The 23,357-nt window shown below is 42.2% G+C and overlaps 1 protein-coding gene across 2 annotated transcripts; it reads right to left on the minus strand.

The window, feature by feature from the left end:
* Positions 1-377: 377 nt before the first annotated feature.
* On the minus strand, positions 378-22,972 carry TICAM2 (TIR domain containing adaptor molecule 2). Of its 2 annotated transcripts, XM_063964156.1 has the most exons (3): positions 22,783-22,972; positions 2,544-2,639; positions 378-1,622 (listed from the first exon to the last, which is right to left on the minus strand). In XM_063964156.1, the coding sequence occupies exon 3, from the start codon at positions 1,581-1,583 to the stop codon at positions 933-935; it is 651 nt and encodes a 216-aa protein (XP_063820226.1). In that variant the 5' UTR covers positions 1,584-1,622; positions 2,544-2,639; positions 22,783-22,972; the 3' UTR covers positions 378-932. The 2 variants fall into 2 exon arrangements, with proteins under 2 accessions (XP_063820226.1, XP_063820227.1); XM_063964157.1 differs by lacking the exon at positions 2,544-2,639.
* Between the last annotated feature and the right edge of the window lie 385 nt (positions 22,973-23,357).

Raw genomic sequence — 23,357 nt, forward strand, 5'->3', positions numbered from 1 at the left:
AAATAAAAAATGACAACAAAACAATGTTTTATTTCTGGTGGTTTTCTAACAGTTGAGCAGTGAACTGGGTGTTCCCAGTCAGGGGCGAATCTAGAGAGGAGGAGACCCGTGTGCAGTTTCCGAGTGTGGGCCCCCTCCTCTCCCGTCCCGTAGCCGGCAGCTGCGCTGTTAGCGCTCTGTCTGAGCGCTAGAGTCTGTGGCACAGTGCCAAAGTCTACAGCGCATGCGCAAGTCTCCAAAAAAATGGCACGGCTGCCATTTTTTTCAGAAGACCTGCGCATGCACTGTAGACTTTGGCACTGTGCCAAAGTCTCTAGTGCTCAGACAAAGCACTAACAGCGCAGCTGCCGGCTACGGGACTCAGGAGAGGAAGGGACCCACACCCGGACACCAGAAAGGTAAGTATTTAGAAAAAATGGGAGCAGTGGTCCAGAGGGGGCCCACACCGCACACACTACACTCATTATAGATACGCCAGTGTTCCCAGTTACTGCAGGCTAGACGGAACTGTAACAGGGACAGATTGGCTATAATACCCATTAGGAATCATCCCAGTAAGCCGGACTGTTATTGGGTAGCTTAAGGCTTTTTTCTGATTGCCATCACTACGTGTTTATACAGTGATATCATAGATATCCTCATTGTTTGAAAAGTGGAAGTTTCCAGCTCTGCAGGAGTAAAGTGTTTTGTTTTACAGTTGTTTTAACCTAGGTTTGCAATGCAAATGGTTTATATTTAAATATGCACCACATGATATACTAGAAGTCTTACAAAAACACATAAGAGGCAGCCATTTTGTTGGCTGTAACAAAATTCTTTTCATAAAAATTGAGAGATGTTACAGAAGCACTGAGCAATGCCCTAAATGTACTTTTTTTAAATTATAAATGAAGAAAGACTGATGAATGTCTGCCATACTGCGCTGCATCACATCACTGTTCCATGTCCTGTTTCTCAGCCCTCCATATTGCATACTGTTTTTGATACAGAGACTCCTGAAAGGTTTTCTCCACTTGCTTTGTAAATTCTGCTTTTCCTTCTTCCAAAGCGTTAATGAGATTCAGTGGAAGGGGTGTCTTCTCTCTTGGCAAGTTATTGTCTTTTGGTCTTAAAGGAATCACAGTGTTATATTTATGATCCATGTGAATGGAATTGATTAATGTCGCGTGGGACTGAAACTCGCACCAGGTCTCTCGGAGGAAGGTCTCTGTTAGTAATAGAATAGTCCAGGCTGAACCATTTACTGCATTATCCAGGTTTTTCAGAATAGGCTGACCTGCCGGCATTTCTCCAAAGATGAGGCCTGGTTTAATGCAGAACTTGTCTTGCAGCATGTCCTTCACTCTTGTAGCTTCTAGTGTATCAGTTTCTGCATGCAAAATGACAAATTTATAAAACACATTCTCATTTCTTTCCTCATTGATGTCCTCTGTCTGTGTTGTACTTGTCATGTCCTCTAGGGGGCAGCACTCAGTAACTGCATTGGAGTGGGTATATTCTACTTTAATGATTTGCTGTTTATCTACTTCACCAGTTGCCGGGGGAGGTTTTCTTTGTGGACTTCTGTTTCCCATAATTTTCATACATATCAGGTTCAGTTGCTAACAATGATAGGTGGAATACTGAAATAAAAATAAAATGTCTTATTTGCATCCTAGCTGTAAAACAGAAGTCCATACAAGTTGTTTTAATTCATATTCAATAATTATTTGCAGTTATGTTATGTAATTTTCTCCTGCCTTCTGTTGCAAAACATTAGGATATTTTCAAATCAATCTATTTTTGCACTGGAGATGTCAGTTTACAATGAATCAAATCAGTTTGAAAAGATGGTTTACCCTCACTACAAAGGACGACTAATGAAAATGAGCAGATAACCAACTCTACCAATAGTTTTTATTCACTGCATTGGTAATATAGGGGGTCATTCCGAGTTGATCGCTAGCTGCTTTAGTTCGCTGTGCAGCGATCAGGCAAAAAAAGACACTTCTGCGCATGCGTATGCGGCACAATGCGCACGCGCATCGTACTATTACAATGAGTGTTGTAGTTTCACACAAGGTCTTGCAAAGCTTTTCAGTCGCACTGCTGGCCGCAGAGTGATTGACAGGAAGAGGGCGTTTCTGGGTGTCAACTGACCATTTTCAGGAAGTGTTTGAAAAAACGCAGGCGTGCCAGGAAAAACGCAGGTGTGGCTGGGTGAACGCAGGGCGTGTTCGTGACGTCAAAACAGGAACTGAATAGTCTGAAGTGATCGCAAACGCTGAGTAGGTCTGAAGCTACTCTGAAACTGTACAAAATAATTTTGTAGCCGCTCTGCGATCCTTTCATTCGTACTTTTGCTAAGCTAAAATACACTCCCAGTGGGAGGCGGCATAGCGTTTGCATGGCTGCTAAAAACTGCTAGCAAGCGAACAACTCGGAATGACCCCCATAATGCAGAAAGAATCAGGACCGAAGCAAGGTTCTCTGTGCCCTAGGAGCTTCTGTCTACCACCCCTCCTTCCCCGCTTATTTTTTTAAATATAACTAAAATCTCTTACCCCTTTCTGGCTGGCTGGCTGCAGTCCAAATATACTGATGTCTGATGCAGAATGTGGTACAGGCTCTACAGCTGCCCAGGGGCACATGTAGGATTTCTAGAGTGGGGTTTCCAAAAGTTAGATTTTGTAACAAAGCAAAACAAAAAAACAACTTACTGCAATAAACTGACAATATACTGTTTTATTTTTGTTATGATTTGTGCGAGACCTGTTACACACTTGTTACTAGAAAATGCTTCTATATCTGCATAATACATAAAGTACCTGATGCAGAGTTGAATATTAGTTGGCCACAGTTGCTCACGTATTCCAAACTTCCCCTATTTGTATACTTGGGGGGTGATTCAGACCTGATCGCTGCTGTGCAGGGCCGTCTTTTCGTATGGGCTCAATGGGCAGTTGCCCAAGGGCCCAAGGAGGGTATCCGTTCAGATGGTCGACAGTGTTAAGGTCGACACTCATTAGGTCGACCACTAATAGTCCACCTTGACTTGGTCGACATGGACAAATGGTCGACACATGAAAATGGTCGACACATGAAAAGGTCGACGTGCTTTTTTTTAATGTAGATTCTTAACTTTTTCATACTTTACCATCCTTGTGGACTATGATGGGGAATGGTAACCTGTGCCAAGCGCAGCGGTAGCGGAGCAAGGCACCTTGCCAGCAGCATGGTGAGCGAAGCGAGCCATGCAAGGGGACGCGGTACACTAATTGAGGTTCCTGGTCATGTTACGGAAAAAATGACACCAAAAACAGTCCAAAAATCCATGTTGACCTTTTCATGTGGCGACCATTTTCACATGTCGACCATTTATCCATGTCGACCATGTCAATGTCGACCATTAGTGGTCGACCTTAACATTGTCGACCATTCATACCAGAACTCCCAAGGAGTATAATGGCCCTAGACTGTTAGCCGAGGGTCCTCTCTTTCCAGGGACTCCAGATTTTTTATAATCTGCCCTGGGGAACCGGAGATATCCGACTTCAAGTCAGTGGTCCCCATCCGAGCCTGTTAACTGGTCTTCCCAGCCAGATGTCTTGGGTTCTGTCTGACTTAGAGTTTTTCTGAGGGTATTCTCCAAAAGCTGTGACTCTCCCTTTTAGGTGGACAATGGCAGCTTGTCTCTACAATATCCAGAACCAGAGATATCAGCCTTCCAGCAGCTGGTCCCTGCTCCTGCTCCACACGCCTGGTATTCAGTTTTATATTTTAGTTGGTGGATTGCTCTGGCTCCTGAACTCTGATCTGCAAGTATCTAGTACCGACTGAAAGGTGGGTCTCTCTAGTTTTTTTTATCCCAGTGACAGCTAAATAATCTACTTCCGAGAACTGAAGATATCTGCAGTCAAGCAAGCTGCCCTCCCACCGGAAAATGATGAATATTAAGCCGACTCCACTATCCATCCCTTTTCTGCATATTAACACCCCCTACCACCCTGGAAGTCATGTACCAAGGCCCTTCATTCATGCTCAATGCCCCCTTCTACAGTTTAGTGTTCTCCCTCCAACCCCATCCCCCACCATCTGTGCAGTAAAGGAGTAATTACTAGAAATTACTGCTCCAGGTCCTACATGCTGACCAGAAGATAGAACACCCCCTACCACCCGCAGGACATCAAAGCTGCCGCTGATAGCAACCCCCACCCCTACTGCTGGAGGATGGGTAGTGGCTCATTTTTCTCCTGTGGCTGTATATATCATATTCTTATATGGAGAGTCTATCTAAATCTATATAAGAAAACAATACACATTTTTATTGTACATGATATAGAATGCTGCAGTATACTGCAATGTTCACCATAAAGCCACACCAGCTGTTAATAACTAACATATCAAAGCCACGCAGAATGTTTATTACATTTATTTTTTCTATTTTTCCCCTGTAATAGCTGTATTCTATTTTCTATTTATTAGTCTATTCATCATTAAATATTTATCAATAGTGATAATTCTTCATGTCTCATTAACAAAAGTATCACTTCCGCAAAAATGGTGCACACAGTATGTCAGAAGAAAATGTGTATAGGTAGGATGAAATAAGGGACTTGTCGTAGAGAAATGAGAACAATGTGTATTTATTAAAAGAAACAGATTTAAATGCTCCGACCACGAGGTCCGTCAACAGACTGCCCTTTTGTTCTATACTATCCGTGAGGATGTATGTCAGGGATGCTTTTAGGGCACACCTTTACCATAGGATCTTTACCCAGACCTATGTACCCTGCTTCTAATTAGATTGACAGTCAGGTGTCCTGGGATGACTTTGTGTGGCGTCCCGCTAGTTTAACCCCTGTGTGGAATATGTCCTATAATAAATGTCCGTGACACTGAGTGATGGGCCTTTTGAATACTCACCGCCGGGGGGTGCCTTCTGTGAGGCGGAGATTTTATCAAGAAAATAAACAGGGAGGAACTCAAATGGATACATACCCTGAAAACGTTGGCACCAAAAGTTTTAAACAAAGACTTCTACATCACTTCAGTAATGTGAGGCAGACTATGTTTGAAGAACACACTCATATTCACCTCATCAGAAACTTCCAAAAAGGCATAATATGCCGCAGGATACATTACGCACCAGATACACACACCAGGTGCACAAAACAGTGAGGACCCACTGACACTGGGGTGAGCGGGCTCTGCCACAGGGATCTATTACCATTACAGGGGTGGGCGGTAGGTAAAGCTGGGGAAGTTTGATGATCAGAGAGAGATATGGAGGAAGGGAAATAGAGATGAGATGAAAGAGAGAGAGAGAGACAGGAGTGGGATAGAGATGACAGAGGCAGAAAGAGAGAGGGGAGCAGAGATGATAGAGGGAAAGAGGAGGAGGGGCAAAGATGAGAGACACACATGGAGGGAGGAAGGACAGATTTGAGAAATACATGGGATGGAGGATCAGAGATTTGAGAGAAAAAGACATATGGAGGTAGAGGAAATAGTCATGAGAGAGACAGATTGGGGGGGAGGGGGGCAACAAGAGGTACTGAGATGAAGAAAAAGACAGGGGTGGGGGGTAGACAGAGGGAAAAAAACTGCACTGCCAGGCACAATAGCAAGTTCCCAGAGAAGGACTAGTTTAAAATACTAGATGTAAAAGAGAACATACAAAGAAATCCAATGTGTAGTATAGTTTTAAAAGTCTGGATAAGAGGTAATAAGGGAAGATCCGATAATACTCTTTAATTCCGTGAACTTCAAAGATTATAGGGTCACCCCAAAATCGTGCACTGATCAAAGGAATGGATGCTCACTCTTAGGCTTACATAGAGAAAAAGGTCCTATGCTTATAAAGGTATCTTTACTTTATACGTCCCCGATTGGCACCAAAGTGAACCTAATTCATACAGCCAGAAGAAAATCACACTTACACGTATGCTTACTTGTAGCGGGTGTAGTACGGGTGACCGGCGGTCTCCTGACCGCCGGTCACCTTACCGACGCCAGGATCCCGGCAGCATACCAACGCCGGGATCCCGGCGGGGAAGGGCAAGTGCAGCAAGCCCCTTGCGGGCTCGCTGCGCTCGCCACGGGTTCTATTCCCACTCTATGGGTGTCGTGGACACCCACAAGTGGAAATAGTCCCTGTTGGTCGGCATGCCGACCATCGGGATAGTGAGCCGTCGGGCTCACGGAGGAGGTCATGTGACTGTCGGTCAGCCGACCGGCGGTCACATGACTACCACCCCTTGTAGCGAGTATTGTAAGTTCATGTAAAGGTTTCTTTAAAATTCTTCCCCCGCTGTCAAGAATTTCCTCACAAATCCGTACCAGTAGGTCGTGAAAAAAAATAATAAAAGCAGGTCTCAGGCTAAAAGAAAATTTCTCATACCTGTACAACTTTATATACAGTATATGTAATTAAAATGTAAGATATCAAACACGCTTACACGTGTGCTTACTTGAAATGGATATGGTCAAATCCCGTAGCGTTTTCTTTTCCTCCCCACACAATTGATTTGATTCCCAAAACACACAACCGTTTGTAAATAAAAACGGTGTTTATTGGGTACATAAAATAACACATAAAACAACAAAACAACAAATGGGACACCAAGCTGTCAAAGCCTGACCTGGGTCATAGATTGAGTTTCACAACTCAGTGGATATCGAACAAAAAGGGCCCATCTATTCTCACCACTAGGCTGGATGCCACAGGTACAGGTCCGGGTGTCCCAAGTTAAAAACACTCCACCAACGCGTTTCGACTCGTATGGTCTTCCTCAGGGTAGTGTAATGGATCACAGAGCTCTCTATTTATGCTCTGTATAGTCCCACCCACTGTTATTCAGATTGGGTAGCACTATGTGTATTTTAGTGAGTGTGGGGAAAATGTGCCTATTTAAAGTGAAATAACTAAAATGTTAGTTCATAATTTCTAAATTTACATTCCTTTGTTAAGATGATAAATTAAAAAAAGTTAATATACAGACACATTTATAGGTTGCCACTAGCAACTTTGTAACTGGCCAATCATATTATGCCACGTTTGAAAGCGTCCCTAGGGTCTCCATAGGAACGATGAACTTAGCCTATAAGAATGGAGCCGTGGGTGACGTACTTCCGCTACCGTGCGTTCCAGCGGTGCCGGGTAATGACATGTTCTACACGTGGGTGTTGTTGTAAGCGCTCACATTGGCTAGCCTGTAGAGTGTACTTCGGGCTGTGTGTTAAACTATTTCCGTTGGGACCGCCGGTGACGTACTTCCGTTTAGTGCGTTCCACCCGTGTGTTCCAGCGGTGCCGGGTAATGACATGTTCCACACGTGAGCGTTGTTGTAAGCACTCGCATTGGCTAGCCTGTAGAGTGTACTTCGGGCTGTGTGTTAAACTATTTCCGTTGGGACCGCCGGTGACGTACTTCCGTTTAGTGCGTTTCACCCAGACTTTGGAATGTTATAGATATGCGTTCCACCGGCCCTTATTGTACTATGTTCTCTTGCGTGCCAAATAGCGGACCAACATTAAGTGTTACAAAATAACATAACATATAAATAAGACTTTAGTCTCATAACTAAATCACATGAAAATAAAATATGATATTAGGGTAAGATGACACAATAAAATGTAGCAGCAAGGTAGAATTGCCGGGGAATAGCTGAATACATAAATAAATGAGATATGAAGGAATTAACATAGGTACACGAAGCCTTGATGGTGACCAGAGAACAGTTCTATTAATAATATAATTCTAGCCTCTCTATATGTATAATAGAAAATACAGGTTGAGTATCCCTTATCCAAAATGCTTGGGACCAGAGGTATTTTGGATAACGGATTTTTCCGTATTTTGGAATAACTTCATACCATAATGAGATATCATGGTGATGGGACCTAAATCTAAGCACAGAATGCATTTATGTTTCATATACACCTTATACACACAGCCTGAAGGTAATTTTTGCCAATACTTTTTATAACTTTGTGCATTAAACAAAGTGTGTGTACATACACACAATTCATTTATGTTTCATATACACCTTGTATACACAGCCTGAAGGTCATTTAATACAATATTATTAATAACTTTGTGTATTAAACAAAGTTTGTGTACACTGAGCCATCAAAAAACAAAGATTTCACTATCTCACTCTCACTCAAAAAAGTCCGTATTTCGGAATATTCCGTATTTCGGAATATATGGATATGGGATACTCAACCTGTATATATATAAATTAACCACAATTAATTATATTGGGGTTTGTCCCCCCCCCCCCCCCCCGTCTATCTAGGAGAGATCCCCGATTTGCAGTAGAGACAAAAAATGGAGATAATATTTTTCATCATAAAAACCATTTCAGCTCGAAGTCCGCATTTAAGCCCAACGGGATGAGTGTTTTCATATCATAAATATAGTTCATCTCCGTTTGAGCTAACGAGGTGGCAATATCTTTCTTCCTCCAATTACTATTAACTTTTTTGAACCCAATAACTAGAGAAATAGAATCGGGGGAACAGTTATGTGTGTTTCTAAAATGACTGGAGAGGTTATGTTTGTCAAAACCCTTTCTTATATTTCGTGTGTGTTCACCCCATCTTTCTTTTAGGGATCGAGATGTGCGACCCACATATTGTAGATTACAACTGCATTGTATAACATAGACGCAGTTTTTACTGTTACACGTGATGAATTCCTTAATAGGGTATTTTTCTCCGGTGGCAGTGGATATGATCTCAGTAACCTTTTTTGGGGTGTATTTATGTGCTTTACACATAACACAGTCTCCACATCTGTGGAACCCTACAGTTTTTATTCTCCCCATTTTCTTCTCTGGAAGAGCACTTTTCACCAATTTTGATCTTAAATTGTTTGCTTTTTTATAGACAAACTGTGGTCTTTCTGGAATTATTTCCTTTAATAAGGGATCATTTGTGAGAATGTGCCAATGCTTCTTTATAGTTCTTTCTATTTCTTTATATTGAGTATTAAATTGCGTGATAAACGGTACTTTTTTTGCTGGTATCACGGTTTTATCTTTATATTTTAATAGCCTAATACGTTCTAAACTCTTTATTTCCTCAACTGTATTAGTAATCTCTTCCTCTTTATATCCTTTCTCTATAAATTGAGTCTTCATTTCCGATGCCTGTTTCTCAAATGTGGTAATTTGGGAACAATTCCTTCTAATCCTCTGTATTTGACTTCTTGGAATACTTTTCAACCACACAGGGTGGTGATTGCTTGTTCTTGGTATATATGTATTATTGTCCGTTGGTTTAATGTAATTTTTTGTTTCTATGGTATTATTTTCAATGTAGATACATAAATCCAAGAAATGGACTTCCTTCGTACTGATTTTAAAAGTAAGTTTGATATTATAGGTATTAATATTCAAACTATCACAAAAATTCTTCAGATTTTTCTCCTCTCCTTGGAGAGGAGAAAGATCTGAAGAATTTTTGTGATAGTTTGAATATTAATACCTATAATATCAAACTTACTTTTGGAGACTGTGTTATGTGTAAAGCACATAAATACACCCCAAAAAAGGTTACTGAGATCATATCCACTGCCACCGGAGAAAAATACCCTATTAAGGAATTCATCACGTGTAACAGTAAAAACTGCGTCTATGTTATACAATGCAGTTGTAATCTACAATATGTGGGTCGCACATCTCGATCCCTAAAAGAAAGATGGGGTGAACACACACAAAATATAAGAAAGGGTTTTGACAAACATAACCTCTCCAGTCATTTTAGAAACACACATAACTGTTCCCCCGATTCTATTTCTCTAGTTATTGGGATCAAAAAAGTTAATAGTAATTGGAGGAAGAAAGATATTGCCACCTCGTTAGCTCAAACGGAGATGATATATATTTATGATATGAAAACACTCATCCCGTTGGGCTTAAATGCGGACTTCGAGCTGAAATGGTTTTTATGATGAAAAATATTATCTCCATTTTTTGTCTCTACTGCAAATCGGGGATCTCTCCTAGATAGACGGGGGGGGGGGGGGGAAACAAACAAAAAAAAACCCCAATATAATTAATTGTGGTTAATTTATATATATATTTTCTATTATACATATAGAGAGGCTAGAATTATATTATTAATAGAACTGTTCTCTGGTCACCATCAAGGCTTCGTGTACCTATGTTAATTCCTTCATATCTTATTTATTTATGTATTCAGCTATTCCCCGGCAATTCTACCTTGCTGCTACATTTTATTGTGTCATCTTACCCTAATATCATATTTTATCTTCATGTGATTTAGTTATGAGACTAAAGTCTTATTTATATGTTATGTTATTTTGTAACACTTAATGTTGGTCCTCTATTTGGCACGCAAGAGAACATAGTACAATAAGGGCCGGTGGAACGCATATCTATAACATTCCAAAGTCTGGGTGAAACGCACTAAACGGAAGTACATCACCGGCGGTCCCAACGAAATAGTTTAACACACAGCCCGAAGTACACTCTACAGGCTAGCCAATGTGAGCGCTTACAACAACGCTCACGTGTGGAACATGTCATTACCCGGCACCGCTGGAACACACGGGTGGAACGCACTAAACGGAAGTACGTCACCGGCGGTCCCAACGGAAATAGTTTAACACACAGCCCGAAGTACACTCTACAGGCTAGCCAATGTGAGCGCTTACAACAACACCCACGTGTAGAACATGTCATTACCCGGCACCGCTGGAACGCACGGTAGCGGAAGTACGTCACCCACGGCTCCATTCTTATAGGCTAAGTTCATCGTTCCTATGGAGACCCTAGGGACGCTTTCAAACGTGGCATAATATGATTGGCCAGTTACAAAGTTGCTAGTGGCAACCTATAAATGTGTCTGTATATTAACATTTTTTTTAATTTATCATCTTAACAAAGGAATGTAAATTTAGAAATTATGAACTAACATTTTAGTTATTTCACTTTAAATAGGCACATTTTCCCCACACTCACTAAAATACACATAGTGCTACCCAATCTGAATAACAGTGGGTGGGACTATACAGAGCATAAATAGAGAGCTCTGTGATCCATTACACTACCCTGAGGAAGACCATACGAGTCGAAACGCGTTGGTGGAGTGTTTTTAACTTGGGACACCCGGACCTGTACCTGTGGCATCCAGCCTAGTGGTGAGAATAGATGGGCCCTTTTTGTTCGATATCCACTGAGTTGTGAAATTCAATCTATGACCCAGGTCAGGCTTTGACAGCTTGGTGTCCCATTTGTTGTTTTGTTGTTTTATTTGTTATTTTATGTACCCAATAAACACCGTTTTTATTTACAAACGGTTGTGTGTTTTTGGAATCAAATCAATTGTGTGGGGAGGAAAAGAAAACGGTACGGGATTTGACCATATCCATTTCAAGTAAGCACACGTGTAAGCGTGTTTGATATCTTACATTTTAATTACATATACTGTATATAAAGTTGTACAGGTATGAGAAATGTTCTTTTAGCCTGAGACCTGCTTTTATTATTTTTTTTCACGACCTACTGGTACGGATTTGTGAGGAAATTCTTGACAGCGGGGGAAGAATTTTAAAGAAACCTTTACATGAACTTACAATACTCGCTACAAGTAAGCATACGTGTAAGCGTGATTTTCTTCTGTCTGTATGAATTAGGTTCACTTTGGTGCCAATCGGGGACGTATAAAGTAAAGATACCTTTATAAGCATAGGACCTTTTTCTCTATGTAAGCCTAAGAGTGAGCATCCGTTCCTTTGATCAGTGCACGATTTTGGGGTGACCCTATAATCTTTGAAGTTCACGGAATTAAAGAGTATTATCGGATCTTCCCTTATTACCTCTTATCCAGACTTTTAAAACTATACTACACATTGGATTTCTTTGTATGTTCTCTTTTACATATGGTATCCATTTGGAGGAGACTGTCTCTCGGTTGTATTTAAGGAAACAAGACATTGGGACTTTTTGAAAATTATATATGGACCGTTTTCGAAAATAAGTATCTATTACCCTTCATTTGTTTGGCGCAGATTGAATATCACATCTTTGTTCTATGTTCCCTATTTATTCCTGTTTTGATAACACTGGAAGATTTTCGTTTGCTGCCTCCACTGTTCCAGCGCAGGTGTATACTATTTTTTCTTTGTAAGTTTAAAATACTAGTATACTAGTATTAATTATACTATGGATTAATGGGGCCACATGTAAATTAGTTACAGCCAGGTAACAATGAGCGATAACTGGGTACTTAAGAGATACAAGAGGAAGAAAGACATTATTGCCATAGCCTTGGATGTTGGTGCAATGGCATTGAGAACTTGGCATGCCATACAGGAGATGGTGTAAAGGCTTACATATGACCTGAGTTAAAGGTGTGTGCAGTTGCATGTGCAGCTGCAATTTCGCAGCAAACTTACAAAAAAATTGCCAATGACTCAGTCACTTTCCTGTGAATAGCTACACCCGCTGCAGGTGTCTCACCAACCACTGATTATGTACAAAAGTGGGAACGTTGAAGACACAGCAGTTGCACCATTGGACTTCTAAGCAACCCTACAGTATGCTGTCTCTGAATAAGCGTCCTACCTAAGGCCCTGGGATCTATCCTTCTACGTAAAAATTTGCAGTGGCTAAATAGGGCATGCCAAGAGAATGGTCTTCACAGGCCTGCATTTTACTAACCACAACCCATCACTTTCCTCAAACTCTCACTACCTGTCACTCACTTTGCAGATAAATCCTCAATCGCTAATCAATCTCTGTGTATGCGCAGTGACAAAAAAATCGCTCCACTGCATTCGACATTGCATGCATTACTAAATCAGGCTCATAGCAACAGTGGCCTCTCTACTTTTAGTCACCTGGGAAAAGAATAGGAAGTTGGAAGTGGGTCTGAAGTTGGAGCAGTATACAGCTCGGCAATACAGGTTTGCAGGGAACTCTCACAAAGATGACCACCAACAATATCAATATAAGTTTTGAATTCGCTTAGAGCTTCACCAGGCAACATAATTTACATTTCTTCTGCTCTGTGCGAACACTCAGATAGGTGACCAAACTGGACAAGCAGTGGCGCCGAGAGAGGGGGGGAGAGGGTACAAATTACCCAGGCCAAGGTCTGAGGGAGGAGCCCAGTGGGGGCCCTGGGATTCCTCCTTAATTAGCAGCAGTAGCTGCAGCTTTTCTCCTCAGCCCAGCACACGCTGCTGTGTGCTGGGCTGTAGTGTGGCCATGGTGGCAGTTAAAATACAATTTTTTCAGTATTTTTCTCTAAGGATGAATGGTCACGCCTCCTGTGATTAGGCCACACCCTCTGAAAAGAACCTGGGCCCAGCCAGGCTCTCAACTGCCCTGTGGACAAGATCCAACCATTCAGTCCCTTCTTTTTCATGACTAGGACCTATGAAATTGGAAGATACACACAGGCTGACATAGGTCATATTACAACAGCCGCATACCTGAAATTGATTAGATTGGACCTCCTGCTTCTATTCATATGATATTGTGGCATGTGTGAAAGGCAGTAGGAAATTACCTCATGAAGATGTCCTTTGCATGTATCTCTGCTATCAAGATCTACTGCTGTGAAATTACTATCAGGTCACTCACCCTGAAATTTTGACCTCTAAAGATGGGTGTGAAATTCAACAAAATGTTTAGCATTTGTAGCCAAAACATTGGCTCTGACCTTATGTTATTTTCACACTAGGAAGTTGAGGATCCAATACTGTCATGTGAGATTGGTCCTACAGTAAGTGCGAAAAAGGCACAAAATCTAACAGAACACTGGGCTTTACAAGAGCTTTACAAGAGCCCCCTGCAAGGGAGTATGAGCTTCTCAGATAGTGATATGCCGGTTGTAGACTGCCCAGTTTGCCAGAATAAAAGGCTCATTAGGCAGAAGCCAACACGAAATGTCAGTGAATTCGGTTTGGTAATGTCAGGGAGGTAAAGTACAAAATGGATAGACAGGAGAATGGTCAAGGCACTACAAGTCACAAGTGAAGGACCAGGAACGGAAGTCAAGCCAAAGGTCAGGTAGACAGGAAATCCAAATAGCAACTGAGCACAAGGACACTGAAGTAATACTGTGGCACCATACGTAGCATTCAGAAGGTTTAAATAAGCATGATTACTAAAATTTGGCAGCAAGTATGACATCAGCAGTCACATGACCACAGATTCAAAGACTTCACTTGAACCCTGTCACTGCAAGGAGCAGAGACCACTGGAGCAGTGAAGCCTGCACGAAAAACAGAACAGAAAACTGATGTCCCCACAAGAACACACCTGGACTTATCAGGGTCTGAGCACATCAGACCTAATGACACCTAGAATTTTGGTCTGGGGTATGACACTTTATAGCTCTATGTGCTATTGCCATCAGGTAACCGAATGCTCAATGTTAACATGAACTGGAAGTAGATCCAGCTTTCCGCCATTATGAACAGTTTTCTGAATAATTTCTACCACCAGTTATAATAGACTTTATTTGTAATGTAAAAATAAAACAATAAAAAGTAATAAGTAGCATATCACAGATATTGTTCCTTTCTCCACACTGCACCACTTTTCTGAAGAAAATAACATTGCTCCCGAAAAAACAAAGCAAACTCTAAGGAAGACACTGGTTATGTAACAGTCTATTAATAAAAGCAATATCTGTAGTCTTATGTATAACCTATACTTAATGCTCTAAATTATAATTAAAGTCTGCGCTATTGACTCATGCTGCTAGATTTGTTATGCCTTCTCATAAATGTAACTTTTATGTAATTTAAAAGTACATAATATTGTATATTTGCAGAAGTAAATTATTGAGGTTTTTTCAGGAAGGAAATCTTAGAATATATTTTCATGGTAATGGTAACTATAAATTGTTATATAATTGTCCTGAATACATGTCCTGGATATATTTTACACCTGAATAAATAACCCATTTGTAGAGTCCTTAATGTGTAACAGGATATTTGACTTGTCAAAATATCTGTAATAAAAGGCTAAGCTGCTCCTCACCTCTGTTATGTGCGCCGGTGGCCACTAGAGGCCGCCACATGGACCAAATGAAAGTGAAAGTGATCATGTAGGGAGATGTTACAGCCGGCATCCTGCCAGGATCCAAACGGCCGGGATCCTCGCTGTCAAAATTAACTTTAGGTTGCGGGAAGACGGTTAGTGTTAGGCTGCGGGAAGGGGGAGTTAGGTTTAGGCTGCAGGAAGGAGGGGTTAGGGTTAGGCACCTCTGGCGAGGGTTACGGTTAGGCATGCAGGGAGGGGTGGTTAGGTTTAGGCTGCGGGGAGTGGGGGGTAGGTTTAGACACCACTTAGGCTGCAGTAAGAGAGGGTAAGGGGTCAAGGGGGTAGCATGTTTCCTGACCCCTGTCGGGATTCTAAAAAGCGGGATATCGCAGTCGGTAACGGGGGTAACGGTAGGTTTTTGGTGTGGCATTTATAACAATCTTTCATATTCAGAATTGACAGGATTTTCTATCCTTTTGTATGATTTCCACTTAAAGTTAAAATTATATACAGGTTGAGAATCCCATATCCATATATTCCGAAATACGGAATATTCCGAAATACGGAATTTTTTGAGTGAGAGTGAGATAGTGAAACCTTTGTTTTCTGATGGCTCAATGTACACAAACTTGGTTTAATACACAAAGTTATTAAAAATATTGTATTAAATGACCTTCAGGCTTTGTGTATAAAGTGTATATGAAACATAAATGTAATGTGTGAATGTACACACACTTTGTTTAATGCACAAAGTTATAAAAAAAATATTGGCTAAAATGACCTTCAGGATGTGTGTATAAGGTGTATATGTAACATAAATGCATTCAGTACTTAGATTTAGGTCCCATCACCATGATATCTCATTATGGTATGCAATTATTCCAAAATACGGAAAAATACGATATCCAAAATACTTCTGGTCCCAAGCATTTTGGATAAGGGATACTCAACCTGTATATACTTCTCCCACCATATATCGCATACTCTGCACCCCCTCCTCCATATACTATGCTGCAACCACAGGTTACTTGCCATCCCGCGACTCAGTAACAAGTAGCAGCAATAACCACTAAACAGATGCAGGAACCATCAGACAGCCCCACAAAGATCAGAGTGGAGGCACCGGGGACACGTGTGGCCACTTACCAGCAGGGTGAGAAGGTGAATCAGTCCGACAGGAAGGGGTTTAATGAACAGTGCGGTGACCGGGAGGAGGAGGGGTCGGCGCTGGGGCTGCAGATGATGTGGGTGAGGAGGCAGATAATCAGCTCATCTTCTTTATACATACTTTGTGCCAGCAGAAGGGCAGGGTCCGGAGCTTGCACCCCCCACATCCTGCATCCTGTACAGGCCATACCCAGACCCCTCTGGCCAGCTGCTGGTGACCTCTTCTCCCCAGACTGACTGGGAGCTGTGCGGGGACTGGTGAGCTTACACATGCCAGCACTGGTGTATATAGTGCAACATAATTTTAGCCTGCCCATTACAGATATACAGCATATATATATATATATATATATATATATACATACATATATGGCTAATGCTATACCCTCAGCATGACAGAGCCCCAACAGTTCCTGTGTGAGTAGCGAGGCCCCCCCCCCCTATAATCCAGCCCTGGTGGCCGTTATTTTTACGGGATTTTAACTAGTATAGTTATAATTTTCTTCGTATCTTGTATCATATTGACATATGAATGTAAAATAGTAGCATATTATTATATCATATTTACTGAGAGTACTTTTTTCTTCTTCTTGAAGTTCGATGAGTTTGCTTCTTGTGATATAGAGTTATTATGCTCTGGCTTTCAACTAGGTCTAAACTTCACATTTAGGCACTAAGGGGAAAGGATTAGGTTTAGGCACTAAGGGGGGAGGTTAGGCAGTAAGCGGGGAGGGTTAGGTTGCGGAAAGGGGGCATTAGGGGAGTAGGGGGTGAGGAGTTTGAGTACTTCTCCCCTGTCAGGATTGTGACCATTGTGATGCCAGCATCACTATTGTGATCGCCGGCATCCCATCCGCCAGCCTCGAATACCGATCCTCTTATTTAAATAGCCTGCAATTATTATTTGGGGGAAATTGAGGGGAAAAAAACCCTATTAATCTGTAAACAGCAGGCAGCAGGTCACTACCCAGACGATGCAATGGCTGCTGGTCTACGAAAGGGGGTGGGGCTTAAGCAGATGCCGGGCAACGAGCAGGGAAGTTTTTATGTACAGATTACGCCATACTGCATACTTGCCTACTCTCCGGGAAGCTGTGGGAGGCTCCTGATTTTTGGGGTAGCCCCCCGTACCCCTGGAAGAGTAGGCAGGTCTCCCGCATCCTGCTCACGCCCTAGTGTTGCAGGCAGGATGGAGGGATAATCTCCTGTATTCGCGGGTCCGTGGGGTGGGGAAGGGAAAAAAATGACGCATATTGCGTCATTTTAGCCCCGCCTCCTTCTCCGCGGACCCGCTGATCGCAGCGTTTTCCGGTGTGGGGGCAGGGCTTGATGATGTCAAAGCCCGGCTCCGCCCCCGAAATCTCCTGCAGCGTCTTTTCTCTGAAACATTCAAAGTAGGCAAGTATGCCATACTGAGATGGTGAATCTGTACACTGCAGCAAAATGGAAAGTTCATCTTTCCGTTCCTCTGTGAATCGTACAGTAGTATGGGGAAGTGATCCAGGCATGGATATGGGGAAGTGATCCAGGCACAGAGCAGGGGTTGCAGCTAGAGAAGTCAGGAAATTCTCTATGGTAACTCCCTTCCTGAATAGGGTAAAGCAGTGACAAGCATTGTTTTCAGCAAAATAGGGCTTTTCACTACTTTGTTTTTATTTATTTATTTATTATTATTATTATTATTATTATTAATAATAATAATAATATTCTTTATTTATATTGCGCCACAAGGGGTCTGCAGTGCCCAATTACAGAGCACATAAACAAATAATCAAAACAGGAAAATAGTGACTTACAGTTGAAGACAATATAGGACAAGTACAGGGTAAATAAACATAGCTACAGCAGCAGACAAAACTGACATAAGTATCAGGGTGGCAGAAAACCACGGGATTTGGTGCTGTCAAAGATGGTTTAAGTAAGAGAAAGATAAGCACATGAGGGTTGAGGTCCCTTCTCCTGAGAGTTTACATTCTAAAGGGGAGGGGCAGACAGATGGGTGTGACACACATGGAGTAGACAGTGAGAGTGGAACAGAGGGTTAGGATGAGATTAGGCTGAGTTTGGTGAAGAAGTGGGTCTTGAGAGCCCATTTGAAGTTTTGTAGAGAGGTGGGGAGTCTGAGGGGGAGAGGTAGAGAATTCCAGAGAAAGGGTGCAGCATGAGATAAATCATGAAGGTAGAAGCCACTTTATGAATAGACCCCATAATATATGGGCAACCCTGTGCACCACCACATAACTGAAGCAAAAGGGTGACAGGTGAGCACGATTTACTTACCATAGGCCAAAGAAACCTTTGGCCTATGGAAACACTGGGGAAAATGCTGATACTCTAGGGCACCATGATTCAAAAAGTTTGGGAACCACTTGCTCACAGGGTGTCAGAGATGTCTTATCCTAAATAAGAGAGGAAGCCTGCTGCTGTAAGACTAGTATCCATGTCAAGCACAAGATCAAGCCCATGAATTTAGCCTTAACCTTATCTAGTGGTTGCCCACTGTAATACCGCTTTCACATCGCAAACCCTGCTTTTAAAATGTTTCTTAAAACGGGTCTGAGCAGTTAAACCCCCTTCACATCGCATGTTGTAACCAGTATATTACCATTTCATTACCGTTTTGGTACCTTTCACACTGAACCCGTTTCACCCATAGAAAACAGTGGTTGTCATTTTAAATGGACTTTTCTGGCCCACACATTATTAATAATTATCAATTAATTATTAATAATTTGGCTAGCCGTACGATGGAACTCAGCAGCTTCAAGCATCTTTACCATATTTTTGTAGATTACTGCATCCTTCACTGTCCCAGTGATTTGTTTACACATTTCTTCATCCCCTCTGATCCTAAGCAGCTCCCTAACCTCCTCATCACTCCAATTTGCCATTTTAAACTGTATTCTGTATAATAAAATGCTTCTTCACTCTCATGTGTTTCCTTCAGTTTATTTCCTGCTTCTGCCTGGTGACATCACGCATGGAGACAGCCTATCACCTTCTGTGGCTTGGAAATACAGTTTCTGAGCCTTTCACATTGCACAATGAAACGGGTCTGAACCGTGTAGGACCCTACTTTTTAACCGTTTTAAAATATCAGTATTCTGTAACCGGTAAATTCAATGTGGCGCTTTCATATCGCAGCTAGAACCGTTTTGGAAGGCTTAAAAAACGGCAATTTACTGGGTTATAGCTGCGGTGTGAAAGGGGTATAAGTTGTACCAAAGTAATGACAGCAGAGGCAGCGAAAATTTGGAGTCTAGAAAAGGCTTGCCAGTGTCCTTACTGTGAAAAAGCCTTTCAGGTTGATGTGAAAGTAACACCTATCAGTGCGGACGTGTACTGCTACATCTGAGAGGCATGTCATAAAAATGACTTACATCCAAATGTAAATTAGAGATGAGCGGGTTCGGTTTCTCTGAATCCGAACCCGCCCGAACTTCATGGTTTTTTTCACGGGTCCGAGCAGACTCGGATCCTCCCGCCTTGCTCGGTTAACCCGAGCGCGCCCGAACGTCATCATGACGCTGTCGGATTCTCGCGAGACTCGGATTCTATATAAGGAGCCGCGCGTCGCCGCCATTTTCACACGTGCATTGAGATTGATAGTGAGAGGACGTGGCTGGCGTCCTCTCCATTTAGATTATAAGAGAGAGAGATTTACTGGAGCTTAGGACTAGGAGGAGTACTGTAGAAGTGTAGAGAGTGCAGAGAGTTTACTAGTGAGTGACCACCAGACAGTGCAGTTTATTTAATATATCCGTTCTCTGCCTGAAAAAAGCGATACACACAGTGACTCAGTCACATACCATATCTGTGTGCACTGCTCAGGCTCAGCCCAGTGTGCTGCATCATCTATATATATTATATATCTGTCTGACTGCTCAGCTCACACAGCTTATAATTGTGGGGGAGACTGGGGAGCACTGCAGTGCCAGTTATAGGTTATAGCAGGAGCCAGGAGTACATAATATTATATAGTGAGTGACCACCAGACAGTGCAGTTTATTTAATATATCCGTTCTCTGCCTGAAAAAAGCGATACACACAGTGACTCAGTCACATACCATATCTGTGTGCACTGCTCAGGCTCAGCCCAGTGTGCTGCATCATCTATATATATTATATATCTGTCTGACTGCTCAGCTCACACAGCTTATAATTGTGGGGGAGACTGGGGAGCACTGCAGTGCCAGTTATAGGTTATAGCAGGAGCCAGGAGTACATAATATTATATTAAAATTAAACAGTGCACACTTTTGCTGCAGGAGTGCCACTGCCAGTGTGACTGACCAGTGACCTGACCACACTGACCACCAGTATAGTTAGTAGTATACTTATATTGTGATTGCCTGAAAAAGTTAAACACTCGTCGTGTGACTTCACTTGTGTGTTGTTGTTTTTTTTATTCTATAAAAATAAAACTCATTCTGCTGACAGACAGTGTCCAGCAGGTCCGTCATTATATAATATATAATATATACCTGTCCGGCTGCAGTAGTGATATATATATATTTTTATATCATTTATCATCCAGTCGCAGCAGACACAGTACGGTAGTTCACGGCTGTGGCTACCTCTGTGTCTGCACTCGGCAGGCAGTCCGTCCATAATTGTATACCACCTAACCGTGGTTTTTTTTTCTTCTTTATACATACATACTACTACGACATCTCTTTATCAACCAGTCTATATTAGCAGCAGACACAGTACAGTACGGTAGTTCACGGCTGTGGCTACCTCTGTGTCTGCACTCGGCAGGCAGTCCGTCCATAATTGTATGCCACCTAACCTTTTTCTTTGCATCATGTGCTGATTGGGGAGGGTTTTTTGGAAGGGACATCCTGCGTGACACTGCAGTGCCACTCCTAAATGGGCCCGGTGTTTGTGTCGGCCACTAGGGTCGCTAATCTTACTCACACAGCTACCTCATTGCGCCTCTTTTTTTCTTTGCGTCATGTGCTGTTTGGGGAGGGTTTTTTGGAAGGGACATCCTGCGTGACACTGCAGTGCCACTCCTAGATGGGCCCGGTGTTTGTGTCGGCCACTAGGGTCGCTAATCTTACTCACACAGCTACCTCATTGCGCCTCTTTTTTTCTTTGCGTCATGTGCTGTTTGGGGAGGGTTTTTTGGAAGGGCCATCCTGCGTGACACTGCAGTGCCACTCCTAGATGGGCCCGGTGTTTGTGTCGGCCACTAGGGTCGCTAATCTTACTCACACAGCTACCTCATTGCGCCTCTTTTTTTCTTTGCGTCATGTGCTGTTTGGGGAGGGTTTTTTGGAAGGGCCATCCTGCGTGACACTGCAGTGCCACTCCTAGATGGGCCCGGTGTTTGTGTCGGCCACTAGGGTCGCTAATCTTACTCACACAGCTACCTCATTGCGCCTCTTTTTTTCTTTGCGTCATGTGCTGTTTGGGGAGGGTTTTTTGGAAGGGACATCCTGCGTGACACTGCAGTGCCACTCCTAGATGGGCCCGGTGTTTGTGTCGGCCACTAGGGTCGCTTATCTTACTCACACAGCGACCTCGGTGCAAATTTTAGGACTAAAAATAATATTGTGAGGTGTGAGGTATTCAGAATAGACTGAAAATGAGTGTAAATTATGGTTTTTGAGGTTAATAATACTTTGGGATCAAAATGACCCCCAAATTCTATGATTTAAGCTGTTTTTTAGTGTTTTTTGAAAAAAACACCCGAATCCAAAACACACCCGAATCCGACAAAAAAAATTCGGTGAGGTTTTGCCAAAACGCGTTCGAACCCAAAACACGGCCGCGGAACCGAACCCAAAACCAAAACACAAAACCCGAAAAATTTCAGGCGCTCATCTCTAATGTAAATGAGCCTTGAAGTTAGTAAGATCTACCCATTGAAGAAAAGACACTGATATTTTTCAGTAGCCGGGACTTGGAGCTAGGCAGGAAGGACCCTGGCACCCCCTTCTACATCCTCCGTGTAGCTGTAGCCTGCGGGGGAGGGTGGTGCTATCGGCTGTAGCAGCTGTTTTCACCGTGGGCGGAGCAGCGGGCCTTGGAGGCAGCCCATGTCTGGGTGCAGGGGGAGCAGAACGCCCTGGAAGCAGCTCAGGCCCTATAGTAGCTGCACCCCCTGCACCCTCGGTAGGTACGCCACTGGTAACTGATACTATGGTAATTATCACTTTTTATTTACTTATTTCTTATTTGACAAAATTGACAAAAGTTTGTTCTACCAGTCTAGTAATTTCTCAAATAGAAATGAAGAAACTTTCAAGATTACGTTAGTCTGTCTACAATCTGCAATGTATACAATTAACAATGTATAGATTTTTTGCATTGCTAATGTGATCCATGAAATGGTGATAAACAATGTACCATACCTCCCAACATGACCCTCTCCAGGAGGAACAGAATGCTCTGCTCCTGGACTTTCCTCTTAATGTATGATTGCCATCACCTGTAGTGAAACACCTTTCTTATCCCTTAACCTGTTCAACACAGGTGCCAGCAATCATACATTAAGAGAAAAGTCCAGAAGCAGAGCATTGTGTCCCTCCTGGAGAGGGTCATGTTGGGAGGTATGTACATAAGACTGAGTACATTGCTGCTCTCTGCCACTCACCTGCAGTTCTGTTGCACTCTGTCAGGTTACTTTGCAGCTCCGTTCGCACACCACAGACTTCCCTAAATCAGGATACCCAGTAAATGGGAATTGGAAGATTATTATTGGAATATCACTGCTTCTTACATATAATACAATGAAGTATATATAGAGAAATAGTCATGATACTGAGATATGCCACGCTAATGACATTTTCACACACATCATGTGACCACAATGAGGAACAGGAAGCATACTGAATGCATTGCTGTTATGGTTTATTATTAATAAATGTCTGTTAGCTATAGTATACACTGAAAACACATTTTATACACTGTTTTTAGCCTTTTACAATTGAAGTTATAAATGATACCAGCCTTTTGTAATGAAAGAATAATAACATAAATATTTTTTATACATATGCTGCCACCTTCTGGTGTAACATAGAACTTCTATTGCTAGGTAATGTAAAACTGCATAAGTACTGTAGGAAATGTCCTATATCTGTATTTTATCAGATCTGTAACTTTACAGTAGCTTTAATTTTCTTAGAATAGAATAATAATAATAATAATAATAATAATAATTCTTCTTAT

Source organism: Pseudophryne corroboree, chromosome 1, assembly GCF_028390025.1.
Source record: "Pseudophryne corroboree isolate aPseCor3 chromosome 1, aPseCor3.hap2, whole genome shotgun sequence".
NCBI classification, from domain to species: domain Eukaryota; kingdom Metazoa; phylum Chordata; class Amphibia; order Anura; family Myobatrachidae; genus Pseudophryne; species Pseudophryne corroboree.

Coding starts and splice junctions, on each gene's coding strand:
- TICAM2 (XM_063964157.1), bottom strand. CDS start 1,583: ATGAAAATTATGGGAAACAGAAGTCCACAAAGAAAACCTCCCCCGGCA.